Here is a 14097-nt window from a genome sequence, read left to right on the forward strand (position 1 = left end):
AGTTCTCATCACCGAAAAACAACAGAAGATGGCTGTATGTATGTTCCTCAAATGGCTGTAACAACTTCAGTGTGGTTGATGTTACCATTTAATAAACAATTTTTTTTTTTTTTTTTTTTTTTTTTTTTTTTTGGCAATTTAAGAAATTCAAGCAACTGTTACACTTTACTTGTCCCGTGCAGACAAAAGATTTTGACATGACTATCTATCTGACCATTATGGCTGATGATCTGATTGGGCTTGGTATGTTTGAAGTTATTCTCTGGTGGGATTGGTTTCCTGGACTCATTCAAACACTGGGGTAGGAATGAGGGATCTAGCTGGGGACAAGACAGCAAATGCATCACCCTTTGTCTGTGGTGAGGTTTGCTGGGCTGGCTATGGTGACAGGTAGGCAAGATCTTCTCTTCTACTGTCCCCCCTTCCTTGCCTGCTTCATGTCACAGTTTGTACCCAGTCCAATTATCTTAATGATTTAATTTACAGTGATACCATACTCAGCTCTACAACTGAGGAGGATATGGTCCTGATAAAATGGAAACAAACACAGCTTAGAATGAGCAAGGATTTATTAAAGCAGTTTGGCTATTAAATGGAATGTTAGGTTTAATTCAGTGCATGATACTTTGTAGTCTACTTTGTACAAAGTTATCGATCTCTGTGCTGATATTTTATCAGTTGTGGTAGTTGTGCTGTCTTGTAAACAGCTCATCTCTTCTGTCTCTTGTTCAGATATGCTTCCTTCAAAAGAGGAGAAGAGCAAGACTCCTCCAATGTTTCTGTGCATTAAAGTAGGCAAACCTATGAGAAAGTCTTTTGTGTCTCAGAGCACCACCATGTCTCAACAGTACAGTAAAAAGATAAAGCAACCAGAGTACTGGTTTGCTGTTCCCCGGGAAAGGTAAGCTGCAGCATGTAGTATGAAAACTTTATCTGTCTCTTAATTTTTAAAGGTACAGTGCTTTCTGGAGTTGAATTTGACTTTCTTTTTGTGGTCTAAGGTATAAAATGCCCCAAGAATGCTGAAATGAGGAGGGAGGTATCCTCATTTAATTGCATGCCAGAGATACAATGAATATACAATTCCCAGTGAGAAAGAGGGCACTGAGTGCCATGTGAAGGTTGAAAAGCTTGGTAGCGTGTGATAAAAGTGCTTGGGGATCGTCTGGGTTTTGGCTATAGTTTGAGGAGTGAGGAAATGGGAAAACGTGGGGCATTTTCAAGTGCTGAGGAATGCACTAAAGTGCCAATGTTAAAAGTAGGTATTTCATGTCAGCGAAGGACATAGAGTGGAAAAGAGAGAGATATCTAACTGAATGGGTGTGAGTCTTTCTGCCTTCAGACCCATCAAATAAAACATGCCTTTGTGACAAGATCCACTTAAATGCTCTGTGTGTCCCTGTGTACAACAAGCAGTACTGTAGGGCAAAAAAAGTTAAGGCTGGTGATGTTCCATACAGATCATTTTTCCTTGACTACGGGGAATCAAATTGCTAGATTTCCTGTAGCTAGAAGAAGGATGGAGCAGCTCTCAGGTCTGTTAAAACAACAGAGGGAAATCAGAGATCACACTTCTGGTGAATTAGATGCTAGGAAGAAAGAATTGGAGTTTGTGATGGACAATCAATTTTTCTTTTTAAATACTTTTTCTGAATATTTTCAGATTTGTAGCGTGTGTATAAATTTAAGTGTTCATTTCATGTATGTTAGAAATGAGTGTTTTAAGCAGACTAGTAGTGTGGAAGTTGCTGACATAGGGAGGAGGGGGAGAGGCTTAATCCAGCTGGAATGTGGCCATCAGGAGTGTTGCTGAAGGTAACTTTGGGTTTGCTTGCTATCTGCTGAACCTGGTATTCAGCTCCTTAGGGATTTCAGAAAGGTGGGTTTAGAAAATTCTAGTTTGGATTGTGAGTAAATACTTCAAGGAGCTCAAGTGATGCTGTAATATAATACAAGGTCAGTTTTTGCTTTTGAGACAGTTTGTCTAATGTTGAAAGCTGCTGGACTAATGTAATTTTTTATCGTTATCCTGTGTAACAGCGAAATCTTAAACTTCTTAACACAAACTTTGAAAATGGCAGCTCTATTTGTCATTTTATAAGCAGAAATTTTCATGTTATCAAGGAGATTTAATTCATATATAAACTTAAACATTGACAACTGGTTTATACTTCAGTCTTCAGAATAGTAAAAGTCATTTCTGGAGTGATGTTGCAGTATTTGGCCATGTTGGCTGAAAAGACAAATCTTTACTGTCACACCTGCTGCTTGGATCCTCAAAATCAGTGGTGAAAGCATTAAGATTGAGTCATTCTTGTGCTATTTGTACGTGACTGTTTTAAAGCCACGTGGGTGCTTAAAAGGTTGCACTGAACTTGGGACAAAAATTAAGACACTTAATCCATCGTTTTAATGCAGGAGATATGGTTGCCCAATAAGTTAGTGTTTCCTTTAAAGTCTCAGATGCATCCTAAAGCAAAATGGGGCTTCCTGTTCACTCATGGCATGGCTTGTGCTAGTATTACATAGTGTGTACTTGTTGGTGTCACATCTCGAGAGAATCGTGGAGGATAGATAATTCGGGATAGATCTTTAATGTATTTTTGATACAGTGTATCAAAATAACATAATGAATTAAATTCTGTTCTGAATGCAGAGTAGTGTTACTTATGAAAATAGCACAAAATACCTTTCTTGTCTCATTGGCCTTGTAGCAACATAAGTAGAACATTTTCTGTTTGCCATGATTGCTGTAGCTTGCAGTGTCTTCGTATTTTGTAGCAATTAAGCAAAAGTGAGATTGTGAAGAAATTAGTGTGCAGGTCAGTAATCACTGCTTAAGTTAAATCTTCAGATTTTCATCTAATTGTGTTTTTCTATGACCTTTTACTGTTTGCTGTCAAAACGGCTTCTGTAATCAGTTGCGAAAATGGCTCCTTTTTCACCCTGAGCCCCCATAATCTGCTGTTCCCAGCAGAGTTGCTGCTCCTTGTGTAAACAGTCTGTGGCTTCTGTGTCCTTGGCAGGCTTTGGTAAAGCTGCATGGTGGGAGGTGAGGGACATGCAAGGTAATTGCATTGGTTTGCTTTTCTTTGTGTTCTGTGTTTTATGAGAAACATTGTTAATACACAGAAAAATGTTAGGCTGGTATCCTTCATAAAGGGTGTTAGAATGTCTTAAATCTTGTTTTCCTTTTGCCTGCTCTTCTAGTTCTGCTCTGATATGCAGCTTCACAGGGCACCGAGAGCAGTCCAGTGTGTCAGTCACGACCCTGAGCAACACTGCTACATTAATCAGTGACTCTGGGACTGCTCTCTGCAGCTTTGCTTAATCACAGAGGCATTTGCCTTAGCACGTAATGTAGGAGATGGAAATCTCTAGTTGCCTTACATAAAGATTGCCTAGACTCAGGTAGCTTCTCATCACATTAACTGTTCCACTGAGCAGGGAGGCACTCGTGCTTTTGGACAGTAATGAGGAGATCGATTCTTTTGCTGCGAAGTCTTGCGATGGGTGTAGCTTATGGTGTTAGAGGGTAAGTGTGTGTGCTCTTATGGTTTATTTAAGTGGGTATTTAAACGGAATGTAGATTTTTCTAGTTTACTAGATTTTGAGCAGCAGTAGCAGGTGAGTAATTTGGTAACTCAAAGATTTCCTCAAGCTCATCCAAAGGAAAATGGATTGTGCTGGGACAAAGATAGCTGCATTGAATTTCTTCCTTTACAAACTTGCATCCTAACAAATTATTTCCTCATTTTAGCATTGAAAAGTTCCTCAGGCAAGTAGTAAATCTTTTAAATCATATTAGAATCATTTCAGTTGGAAGGGACCCTGAAAGGTCATCTAGTCCAGCTCCTGTGCTACAAACAGGGACAGCTACATAGCTGTCAGGCTGCTCAGTGCCAGACCTTGAATGTCTCCAGGGGCAGATCATCCACCACATCTCTGGGCAGCCTGTTCCAGTGCCTCACGACCCTTACTGGGGAGGGGGGGGGAAAAAAATTCTTTCTTATATTCAACTTAAATCTACCCTCTCTAAGCTTGAAGCTATTTCCCATTGTCCTTCTAAACAGCTATTTCTTAAACTCAAAACACTTCTTTCTTACAGCCTCCTTTTAAATACTGAAAGGCAGCTATCAGGTCACCTCAAAGCCTTCTCTTCTCCAGGCTGAACAGCCCCAGCTCTCTCAGCCTGTCCTTGCAGGAGAGGTGTTCCATCCCTTGGATTATTTTGGTGGTCCTCCTCATGATACACTCCAACAGGTCTATGTCTCTCCTGTACTGAGGACTCCATCTGGATGCAGTACTCCAGGTGAGGCCTCACCAGTGCAGAACAGAGAGGCAGGATTATCTCCATTACCCTGCTGGCCATGCTTCATTTGATGCAGCCCAGGATACAGTTGGCTTTCTGGGCTGCAATGGCACATTGCTGGCTCATGTTCAGCTTCCCATCCATAAGTACTCTCAGGTCTTTTTCAGCAGGGCTGTGTTCAATCCTTTTGTTCCCTAGCTTGTATTGATATTGTGAGCTGTCACTACCCAGGTGCAAGATCTTGCACTTGGAGGGTTTGAGCCTCATTTCATTTTTTGGAACTTCATTTTTTGTCTTAGCTTCCTGCCTTCTGGATTTTTATAGATTATTGTCTTTTTATGTTATATCGGAAATCTTATGCAAGCCTAAGCATGTAGTATTACTGCTTGTCTAATTAATCTCTGACACCAAAACAAGGATCTCATCTGAACAGTTTAGTTTTGAGATTCCCATTCCAATTAATGAAAGGATATTTCAGCGATTCCATTATATCAAGGACATTGTCATTACAGTACTTATGTATTTCATTATCGCTGTTCTTGGGCAGTTTTTTTCATTCAATGCTAGTTTTCTCCCAGTCTTTAGAGCTGCCCCAGTATTTCAGGTTTCACTGAAGTTGTCATTACCTACTCAGACTGGATTCCCAGTTCTCAAAGTTTTTAGACATAGACTGCATGCGTAGGGATAACTTAAAACAACTCACAGAAATATCTTCTCTTTTAATATAGTTCTTAGCTGCTATACAAACATGAAGTATTTTGTTATCACCGTTATTGAAAATTTTCAATAGTAGTTGTTTAGGTATAAAACAGAAGTATTTATTGAGTGATTTTCCTCTTTCAAATGACTTCTGGTAACTTCATACATTACCCTTATTAAGGAGTGTGGCCAATACAACTTTTAGGAATCAGGCTCCTCTGTGAATTGCTTAAAAATCTCTAATACTTCAGTATTTGCTGTCCTGATTTTGAAGTCATGTTCTTTACTCTCCAAAATGAGTTTTCTAAGTAGTTTATATTCTTCACTGTAATCTTTTTGTTTTACATTTGTTTTGTTCCTGTATGTATTCAATACTGTGAATATATTTGTAAGAATATTCAGTTTCCTTTTAACTTATCTGCAGCCAAGGGTGTTTTTCCCCATTTTCCTTCCCTTTCTTTAATTGGTGTTTCATTTTTCATTTTTTATTTGATTTCCTGGAAATTTAATTATTAACTTCAGGTTACTGCTGTTGGTCCTTTCCAAGCACTTTGTTTTATTGATTTTTCTTTTTTTCTTATTAGTATATGACACTTATAAGCGTATGATCACCAAAACAGCTACTGACATCGAGGGATACATGCTTTTGCAGCTGTCAGGTTGGCTCTAAGAGAGTTCCTCAAGCAATGAATTTTCAATCTAAAAGTTTCTTCCTTCAGTTCTTTTTGGCCATAATGTTATGTTACAATTTTACACACAGAGAAGGGATGCTCTGCATCCCCTGTCACAATTACCTCACTTCTGCAGCTGCCTATTTCTTATTTTTCATTGCTGCTTCTTAAATCTGGAGTGTCTGGATTTACTCAGCGTTTGCCCATGTGGAGGAAAACTTATTTATTGATTACTAAAAGAAACTGAGATTATACAGGACCATGGAGACTGACAGGAAATACTCTGAGTGTACTGAGGCAGCTGGTTGATATTATTGCAAGGCTGCTTTCTGTCTTCCTTTGAAAGGTAATGATAATTGGGAAAGCTCCTTAATAACTGGAAAGATAATTACTGCAACTATCTTCATAAAAATCAAGAAGAATCTGCAGGAGCGTGGGTCAGTTGGCTCTGCTTCGGCCCCTGGGGCTGTTATGATGTAGGTCCTGATGGAAGCCATTTCCAGGCATGTGGAGGTCAAGAAGTGATTGGAAACAACTGTTCCAAATTTACCACAGGCAAACCATGTTGCTTTTCTGTCTTGAGACATTAAGTTTTGTGAACAAGGAGACAGCAAGAGGTGTTGTTAACCATGCCATCAGTAAGGGTTTCCACTATGGTGTCTTATAGTACTGTTACAATTAAATTGGAGAAAAGTAGTCAAGACAGATAGAAAATGAGACAGGTGAAAAATTGGACTGTCCTACTCAGTCGATAGCTAGTCTAAGTGGTAATCAGGTACAAGTGGTATTCCTTAGCAATTGATCCCATTTAATGTCTGCATCCTTGATGATAGAATGCATCCTCGTCACTTTGGAGGGTGACACCAGATCTGGGGAGTGTTTGTACATTGGAGAGCAGAGCTGCCATTCAGAAGGACATCAACAAGCAGGTGCAGCGGCATGACAGAAATGTCAGGAAGTTCAGAAAAGGCAAATGCAAGGTTGTATGCTGTGGGTGGAACAACCTCACTGAGAATCTGGGGACAGATGGCCTTGGGGAGTAGCTTTACAGAAAAGGAGATGAAGAAACTGAGAACAAACTCAACATAAGTCAGCCTGTATTTTCTTTGAGGTAATGAATACTTGACTTCTTGCTAGCTCACATAATGGAGGAACATGGTGAGCAGTTTGGAAGTTGTTATTCACTTTTTAAAAAGATTGATCCAGACTCTTTGCAGATGACATGCTGCATACACTGGGGGAAAGTCTGCTTAGATGCAAGAGGGGAAAAAAAATACATGGCATTGTTTGTATGTGGAAGAAGTTGCACAAAGAGGCTGTGGAATCTGTTGGAGATTTTTAAAGCTGCAGATGGACAAGGCTGAGCAAACTGCACGAACTTGGGTATTAGCTCTACTTTGAGCAGAAGGTAGATGAGATGTTCTCCAAAGGTGCCTTACGACTTAAATTCGTTCTGTTTCTGAAATAAAGAGCATACTGCTCTCCTCTGCCCAACTACGTGAAAGTACTTACAGGTTGGTCTTGGCCAGATAACAGCAGCCCCTGGTTTTATTGCTCTTGTGTAGGGATTTGTAGGAATTAAGTAGGTTAGCTTTCCAGACTAGGCCTACTGCACATAAAATACACAGTGCTCGAGCTGAAAGTCTCTTCCAATTAAAACTCAAATTAGTTAGTGAGATTATCACACTGTTCTTTCTGAAGCATCTGTGAAGCAAGCTGAGAGGAATGGGGCATACTGCGTCAGCTATCGATGTGGGGTTAAATGCAATTAGGGGAAAAGATCTAAAATTAGATGAGGCAACTTTCAGAAATATGTTCCACAGTTCACAAATTCCAGATCTGTGCAAGCTTGTAAGCAGTCACATGGATTCTCACAAAGAAAGGGGAACCCTTAACACTGTGGAGTGTGACCCTCTTCAGTCTCTTCCTTCAATTATTGGCTAGAGTGATGCTAAAGGCTGACTGATTGTGCATTACTACCTTGATCTCTCTCTTATTTGTATGTGTTGCTTCAGAGTTATGAACAACAGTTGGATTTTTAACTTTTTATATTGTTAGCTTCGTTGCTTATCTGTGGCAACAGGAGGCCGTTGATGCCATAGAAAGTAGTGCTGGGTAGAGCTGTATGTTGTTGCATCCTTTGAAAATGTTTCACAAATACAATTATTCTGATAACAAAAACATAAATTTAACTATGTCACCCAGTAACCATATACACTATGGAAATGTTTTGTGAATGTGCAAAGAAGAGAAAAAACTAATTTGTTCCTTTTTCATGACTGGGACATGAAACAGAAAAGTCAACACTTAATACTTTCTGGGGGTAGTGGAAATTGGAGCCGAATTTCATGAGGTCTAAGAAAGTCGAGCCTCGCAAATATTTTACTTTAACTAGGAATTAATGTGACTATCATGAGCAGACAACTATTTTAGGGTTATCAGTTTCTGCAGTTACAGCTGGCAGCAGACTGTGACTCTTACTGGTAGAAATGTGGAACAAAAAAACATAGATTCAGTTGTAGAAATCTGTGGAATTATATTTGTGAACAGAATCCAAGAGTGCAAGAACCCAGGGGCTTTAAGGCTATTCATATTAAGATAATTTTGCATATACTGTAAGTGCAAGTAACATGATTTATAAAGTGAAGGTATCTAGGATTCACTAGGACTTCAGTTCTTTTGTATTGATCGAGGAATTGCCAGAAGAATCTCTGGTGAATAACTGAAGAAAGATCCAGTGTCCTAAGTACTTACTACCTGTCTGTCTTCTCTCTTTAATTAGGGTTTGATTTCTGCTGTGCATTCAGTTTTTGGACAGTGGGTCCACTAACCTATTCCTGTTTGGTTTTGCATATGTTTGTTTTAATTTTGATCTTCAGAGCTACCTGGATCAAAAGATTATACTAAATAAATTGTTCCATTGTTATTTTTTTCCTCTGTTCATTATGGATATTGTCAAACAACATGTCTTTAAAGCTGTCAGTAACTGCTCCTTTTTGTTATTACAACGGGATGAAGAATTCTTTTGTGATTAGTCTGTAAACTTTAGAGGGCAGCTAGAAATGCTGTGTAGAATTTGTTAGTGCTATTTAGCAGCTTGTTTTACTTACAAGGTCAAACTAATTGAAATGAGATGGTAGTCTTTTCTTTTTATATCTTTCTCTTGGATTTAACTTCTGTGAAGCGTGTTTCTAATACCAGTTGGTGGGCTTTAATATGAATTGTGTGTGACTAGACAAGCCGCTTAGTCTATCTGTAATGCTTTTTTTTTGTGTGTATAGCAAAAGGAGAAAAAATGTATGATTTGGGAGGAGGGGGATAAGGGTGGAGGGGAAGGAGAGGAAGATTAAGTAGTTCATGCTACTGTGTGGAAGGAGCTACTGCTGTGTGTGGAAGTGTGTGAGTACCTGGTGCGTGTGGTTATCCCCTCTTTGTCCCCAGGTGAAATCTCTGCACTAAGTGGTACTGCCATATTCATGGATCACTGAAAAACAGTTGTTTCTTCCTTTTCTGTTCACAGGGTGGATCACTTGTACACGTTTTTTGTTCAGTGGTCACCAGAGATATATGGAAAAGATGCCAAAGAGCAAGGTTTTGTTGTGGTAGAAAAGGAGGAGCTTGACATGATAGACAACTTCTTCAGTGAGCCCACTACTAAAAGCTGGGAGGTGGGTGCTTTCTGCCACTTTATGAACCATGTATGTGTCAATTGTGCGTACCCTGTTAAGAGTCTTATCAGCACTTATTCTTAGGACAGTTTTTATATTTCTTTTTATAACGTTTTCTGCTTCAAGACTTGGCAGCAGTCACATAAATGTACTCATCTTCTTTCAGTATTTCTTTCTTTTCTCCCCGGAAACTGCAGGCCAACAGCTAAACAGTTTTCTGATTTGCCACCGGTACATATTATGCATGTATTTTGGCTGCGTGATGTTTGCCTTTTGCCAAACTGTACAGCTGTATGTTGTTAGCATTGCTAAATCTATATTGTATTTATATACTATTAATAAATGCTCCCAAAAGCACAGGTACCTGTGAGCACACTAGCACAAGCTCCTGTGTGCTCACTGAAATGGATTAGCATGAGATGCTGTTATACCAGACAGATCTTTGCTTCTTAGTTGCACAAAGAAGTTTAAATGGTAGTTGTAAGATGGATAGGTTTTATACTCAGATTCGTTCATCCAGAGACTTTTGCAGTCTGCTTTAACTACTTAGTGTTCCTGTCTTTATTATCTGCATCTCATGCCTATCAAAACTAGTTTCTAAGGGAAGTAAGTTTATGTGCTTTTTTTCTGGTTATACTTATGAACCCTGAAGCACTTGTTGTGTTATGATACGTGATAAATGAACAAATAGGTAATTTCCTGACTGGGAGGTAACTTAGTTGTGAGTATTTGCCTTAAACTTGATTAAAAAATAATCCTACTGCCCTGTTTTTTGAACATTTCTATTTTCAAATTGAAGTATGTTCAGAAGCAGAACTTGGGAATGGAACTTGTCCTTTGAAATGTAACACACTGAGCTCTGATTGTGAATAACTTTAAAAATGAAAGTTTTACTGCCTCAAGATTCTGGTGCTTTGTGAACTGCAGCATGAATGGGGGGGGGGGGAAGAAAGGTTTTCAGCCCTTGTTTTTCTCCGAGCTGAGTGCAGTCATACATCGTGCTGCATTTCATTCTTCAGTTGCTATTTGCATTTTCCCAAATCCAAAATGAAGGAGCAGGGCCAGCGATCCAAAGAACAGAGGTGGGAAAGATCCAGCCACATTAGGAACTTCTCTCACTGTTTTATTTAAATATGTACTGGGAGAGGAATTAGCTGGAAACAGTTTTAAGGTGTGTCACTTTTGTTCGCAATACATTCAAGCTTTGCAAATTTAAAGTAGGTCTGCCAGGAAATATCTGTCGAAAGTCCAAATTTGGGCATGGCTGTTGTGAAACTATCACTCTCCCTTGTGGGGAAATAGAAACTGCAATTGTGGAGAAGCATATAAGCAACTTTATCAAAGCGTGTCATGGGGAGAGGCTGTCTGTCACGCTTGTGGGCAGGAACTCTTGCCACTGGAGCACTGAAGTACAGTAGATACTGCAAATTAATAGATGATGAAAAGGCAAAAGATGCCTTTGAATATTCAGATTCTTTACTGTGCCAAACCTGACCAGGAGGAACCTTTTGTGAAGGTATGTTGAACTGTATTCCTATTTGAGCAGCATGGATCTGATACAGTACTACTTATGTTCTAGTAAAAAGTCCCTCTGTTCTCTGATGAATTTTAAAACAGAGTATTTGCACCTCAGGTAGCTTGTTTTCTCTTTCCCATAGAATCTCTGATAAAATGCTGTAGGTACAGTTCCTGTAGCTGCTGATTCTTTTCACTTGTTTTTGGTTTTGTGTGGTCTGCAATGTTAGTAGTTTTGCTGCAGTAACTGAAGTCTGTAGGTTGGGTTGTATTTTGCTTGCTGGTGGTTGATTTACTTAATAGCTTCCCCCCCCCCCCCCCCCCCCTTCCTTCCTGGAAAGCCTAAAGAATAACATAGGAGTTCAGGTACATCTGCTTTAAGATGAAACAGATGTTCATTCAGTTTTAAAATATATATATAATAGTAATAATGGCCTAGGTAGGGAAGAAAAACATTTAAGAGGTAGAAAAAGAGCAGGGATAAAAGCAGAAAGGCCATGTTCCTTTAACAGTTAGAGGAGGAAGGGGTTGTTTTGTGTCTTTCATTTATTTATTCTTAAATTGGTTTAATTTTGCAGTTCAAACACAGATTTCCCTCCAGCCTCTGAAGACTCAGGCCTGGATCCCCCTGAGCCTGGACTGTAGGGTTAGGATGCAGCTGCACAGTTCTTCGAGTACCACCATCAGAAATATCTGTACTCCCTGGCTTTGCTGGGGCAAGGAACACTCATCCTACAGGCTGGATTTTTGCCCTATCCCCCACTGCAGGTGCTGCACCATGAGTTCCCTGGCTCCCTGCTCAGGGTGTTGTTGTCAGCGCTGCTCCAGGTGCCTGTGAATGGACACAGGGTGGATGGGAGCAAGCACAGCAAAGGCCTTGCTCCTGTCCCACTGGAGATGTTGGCATGACTGGCATCCCTAGGGCTTTATTCTCCACACAGAAAACTCCTCACAAGTCCTGGTTTTTATGAGAAGTTCCTTCTGCACTTTGTGGTGGGTCTAAACCTCCACCTGGAGTCTGTCCAGTAAATTTCTTGCCTGTGGGATAGGTGTATATAGGACCTCCAGGTGTTTTTTGGCTGCTGATGGCTCCTGCAAGTTGAAGCAGCAATTATGAAAGTGTGGGGGAGTTGTTCAAGCTCAGCCAGTGTATTCAGTGAATGACATTCAGAAGCTGTATTTGTAGGAGGGTGTGTGGAAGCTGTGCAGTAACGTTTTGAGATTGTTCTTCTGAGATAAGGTTGCTGTGGCATTAAGCTCATAGAAAGATGTTGATGTAAAGTTTCCTAGCTTTTGTAGCTGGGCCTCTTTCTTTCCCCTTTTCTTTCTCATCAGCCCTATCTCCAAGCCCTTGCTGGTGTTTCCTGTTTGCCATGGTGGCATAGAGCCCTAAGCCTAACTACAGCCCTGCTGCTGTGTTCAGTGTACCTTCTCTCACCTCCCCAGGCTGAGCACTGTGCCTGAGATGCCCAGAGTTGTACTGAAGGGTCTGCAGCTTCCCTCCAGCCTTGCACCCCATTTTGGCTCCCATTGCCTGCCCAGGCTGCACGTGTCTCAAAGCATGGCCTCTGTATCTCTTGGCACGTTGTTGGCTCCTGAGCACTTCTATAGATGGCTGTTAAATATATGGACTAGCATTCTCGCTACCTTTTCAGCTTTATCAGAAAAGGAAGTGTGACATACCTGCAGTTGCTGAAGAGAAATCTGTGCTTCATTTGACAAGCAGTCAAATTCAAACCTGACTTTGAAGTATGAGTATTGGCTCACCTTGTAAAATACTGTATGTTCTCCATAGAAATTCTTCAGAAAATGAATAAGTAGAAGTTCCTCAAAGGGCAGTTTGATCATTTTCAAGAATGTTATAAAGATCTTGTCTTTACTGATAGTATTTTCAAGAACTTGCATAAGCTGAGCACTCAAATTCTTACTCGGTGCATTTCTTTCATGATACAGCTGCAAAATTTATTCCAATTGATTTACATTTGTAGCTTTGTTATATTGTTTCTGATTGAGTTTGCATATACAAAAGCAAAAAACAATAACAGAAAAACACCTCCCCCTGCCACACACACACACACACACACACACACACACACACACACACACACACACACACACACCCCATCCAGAAGAAGGGGGCTGTTTTAGAAAAGAGAAGTGAAGCTTTGAACCTTTTCATGTTCTTATGCACTAGCATCTAAGATTATAAGGTGCTGATTATAGTACATAATACTACAGAAATAGTATATAGTAACCTTACTGCGTGAGAGAAAATGAAGAAGCTTGTGCCTACCTCCTTTAGATTCCCATAAGGTGAAGCTGTGCACGGGGTGATGTGGAAATAAGACAGTGTGCTTTCACCTTTTGACTCAACACCACGCATGTCTGAGAACAACCATGTGGTGTCACCTGCTCACATCAGAGTTTATTAATTCCAAAGGACCCAACAGTAGTGGAAGGCCATGGGGGTGTGAAGACATTCAGACTGTGCTACCCATACTGTCTCAGACCTTGCCATTTGAGAATTACCCTAACAGTGGGCTGCCCGTGCTTTGATGTAACCATTCCATACAGTGGTTTTGCTTCATGCAGTACAGCAGGTGATGAGTATATTGCTTCAAATGAATTTGCTTGCATAGAGGACTGACAGCATAAGAGCCGTGCTTTAGGTTTGACACTTGTTCTCTTGCTTCAGATCATTACTGTAGAAGAAGCAAAACGGCGGAAGAGTGTTTGCAGCTACTATGGGGAAGAAGAAGATGATGATGCTTTACCTGTCTTAAAGCATCACAGTGCACTTCTGGAAAATATGCACATAGAGCAGGTATGACTGAAAACAAACAAACAAACAAAAAAACCCCGGTTTCCTTATTAGTTCTGCTAAGTGTGGGGCATTCTGCTATCTGTGACGTGACTGGTTGAATGCCTCATTGTTTATCCCTGTTCACTGTCCAGCTTGCCCAGCGCTTGCCTGCAAGAGTGCAGGGCTACCCGTGGCGGCTGGCGTATAGTACTCTGGAGCATGGGACAAGCCTGAAGACTCTGTATCGCAAATCGGCATCTCTGGACAGTCCAGTTCTCCTCGTCATTAAGGACATGGACAACCAGGTAAGGTGTATTTGTTCTGCAGGGTTTGGGCTGAAAATAAATGTGTCATTAAGAAGCGCTAATCATACCATGAAGTGACATCATGCTACAATAAAGCATTGCTTATTTCTTTTATTCTATTTAT

The 14097-nt window shown here is 40.3% G+C and overlaps 1 protein-coding gene across 9 annotated transcripts in view; it reads left to right on the plus strand.

The window, feature by feature from the left end:
* NCOA7 (nuclear receptor coactivator 7) overlaps window positions 1–14097 on the plus strand; it is a 91138-nt gene that overhangs the window by 71942 nt on the left and 5099 nt on the right. For all 9 annotated transcript variants that reach the window (XM_072331119.1, XM_072331116.1, XM_072331124.1 and 6 more), the window contains 4 exons: window positions 733–901; window positions 9203–9350; window positions 13561–13689; window positions 13821–13973. In XM_072331119.1, the coding sequence (XP_072187220.1) occupies window positions 733–901; window positions 9203–9350; window positions 13561–13689; window positions 13821–13973 (599 nt within the window). The remainder of the gene's footprint in view (window positions 1–732; window positions 902–9202; window positions 9351–13560; window positions 13690–13820; window positions 13974–14097) is intronic.

This window comes from Excalfactoria chinensis, chromosome 3 (assembly GCF_039878825.1).
Source record: "Excalfactoria chinensis isolate bCotChi1 chromosome 3, bCotChi1.hap2, whole genome shotgun sequence".
Classification (NCBI taxonomy): Eukaryota; Metazoa; Chordata; class Aves; order Galliformes; family Phasianidae; genus Excalfactoria; species Excalfactoria chinensis.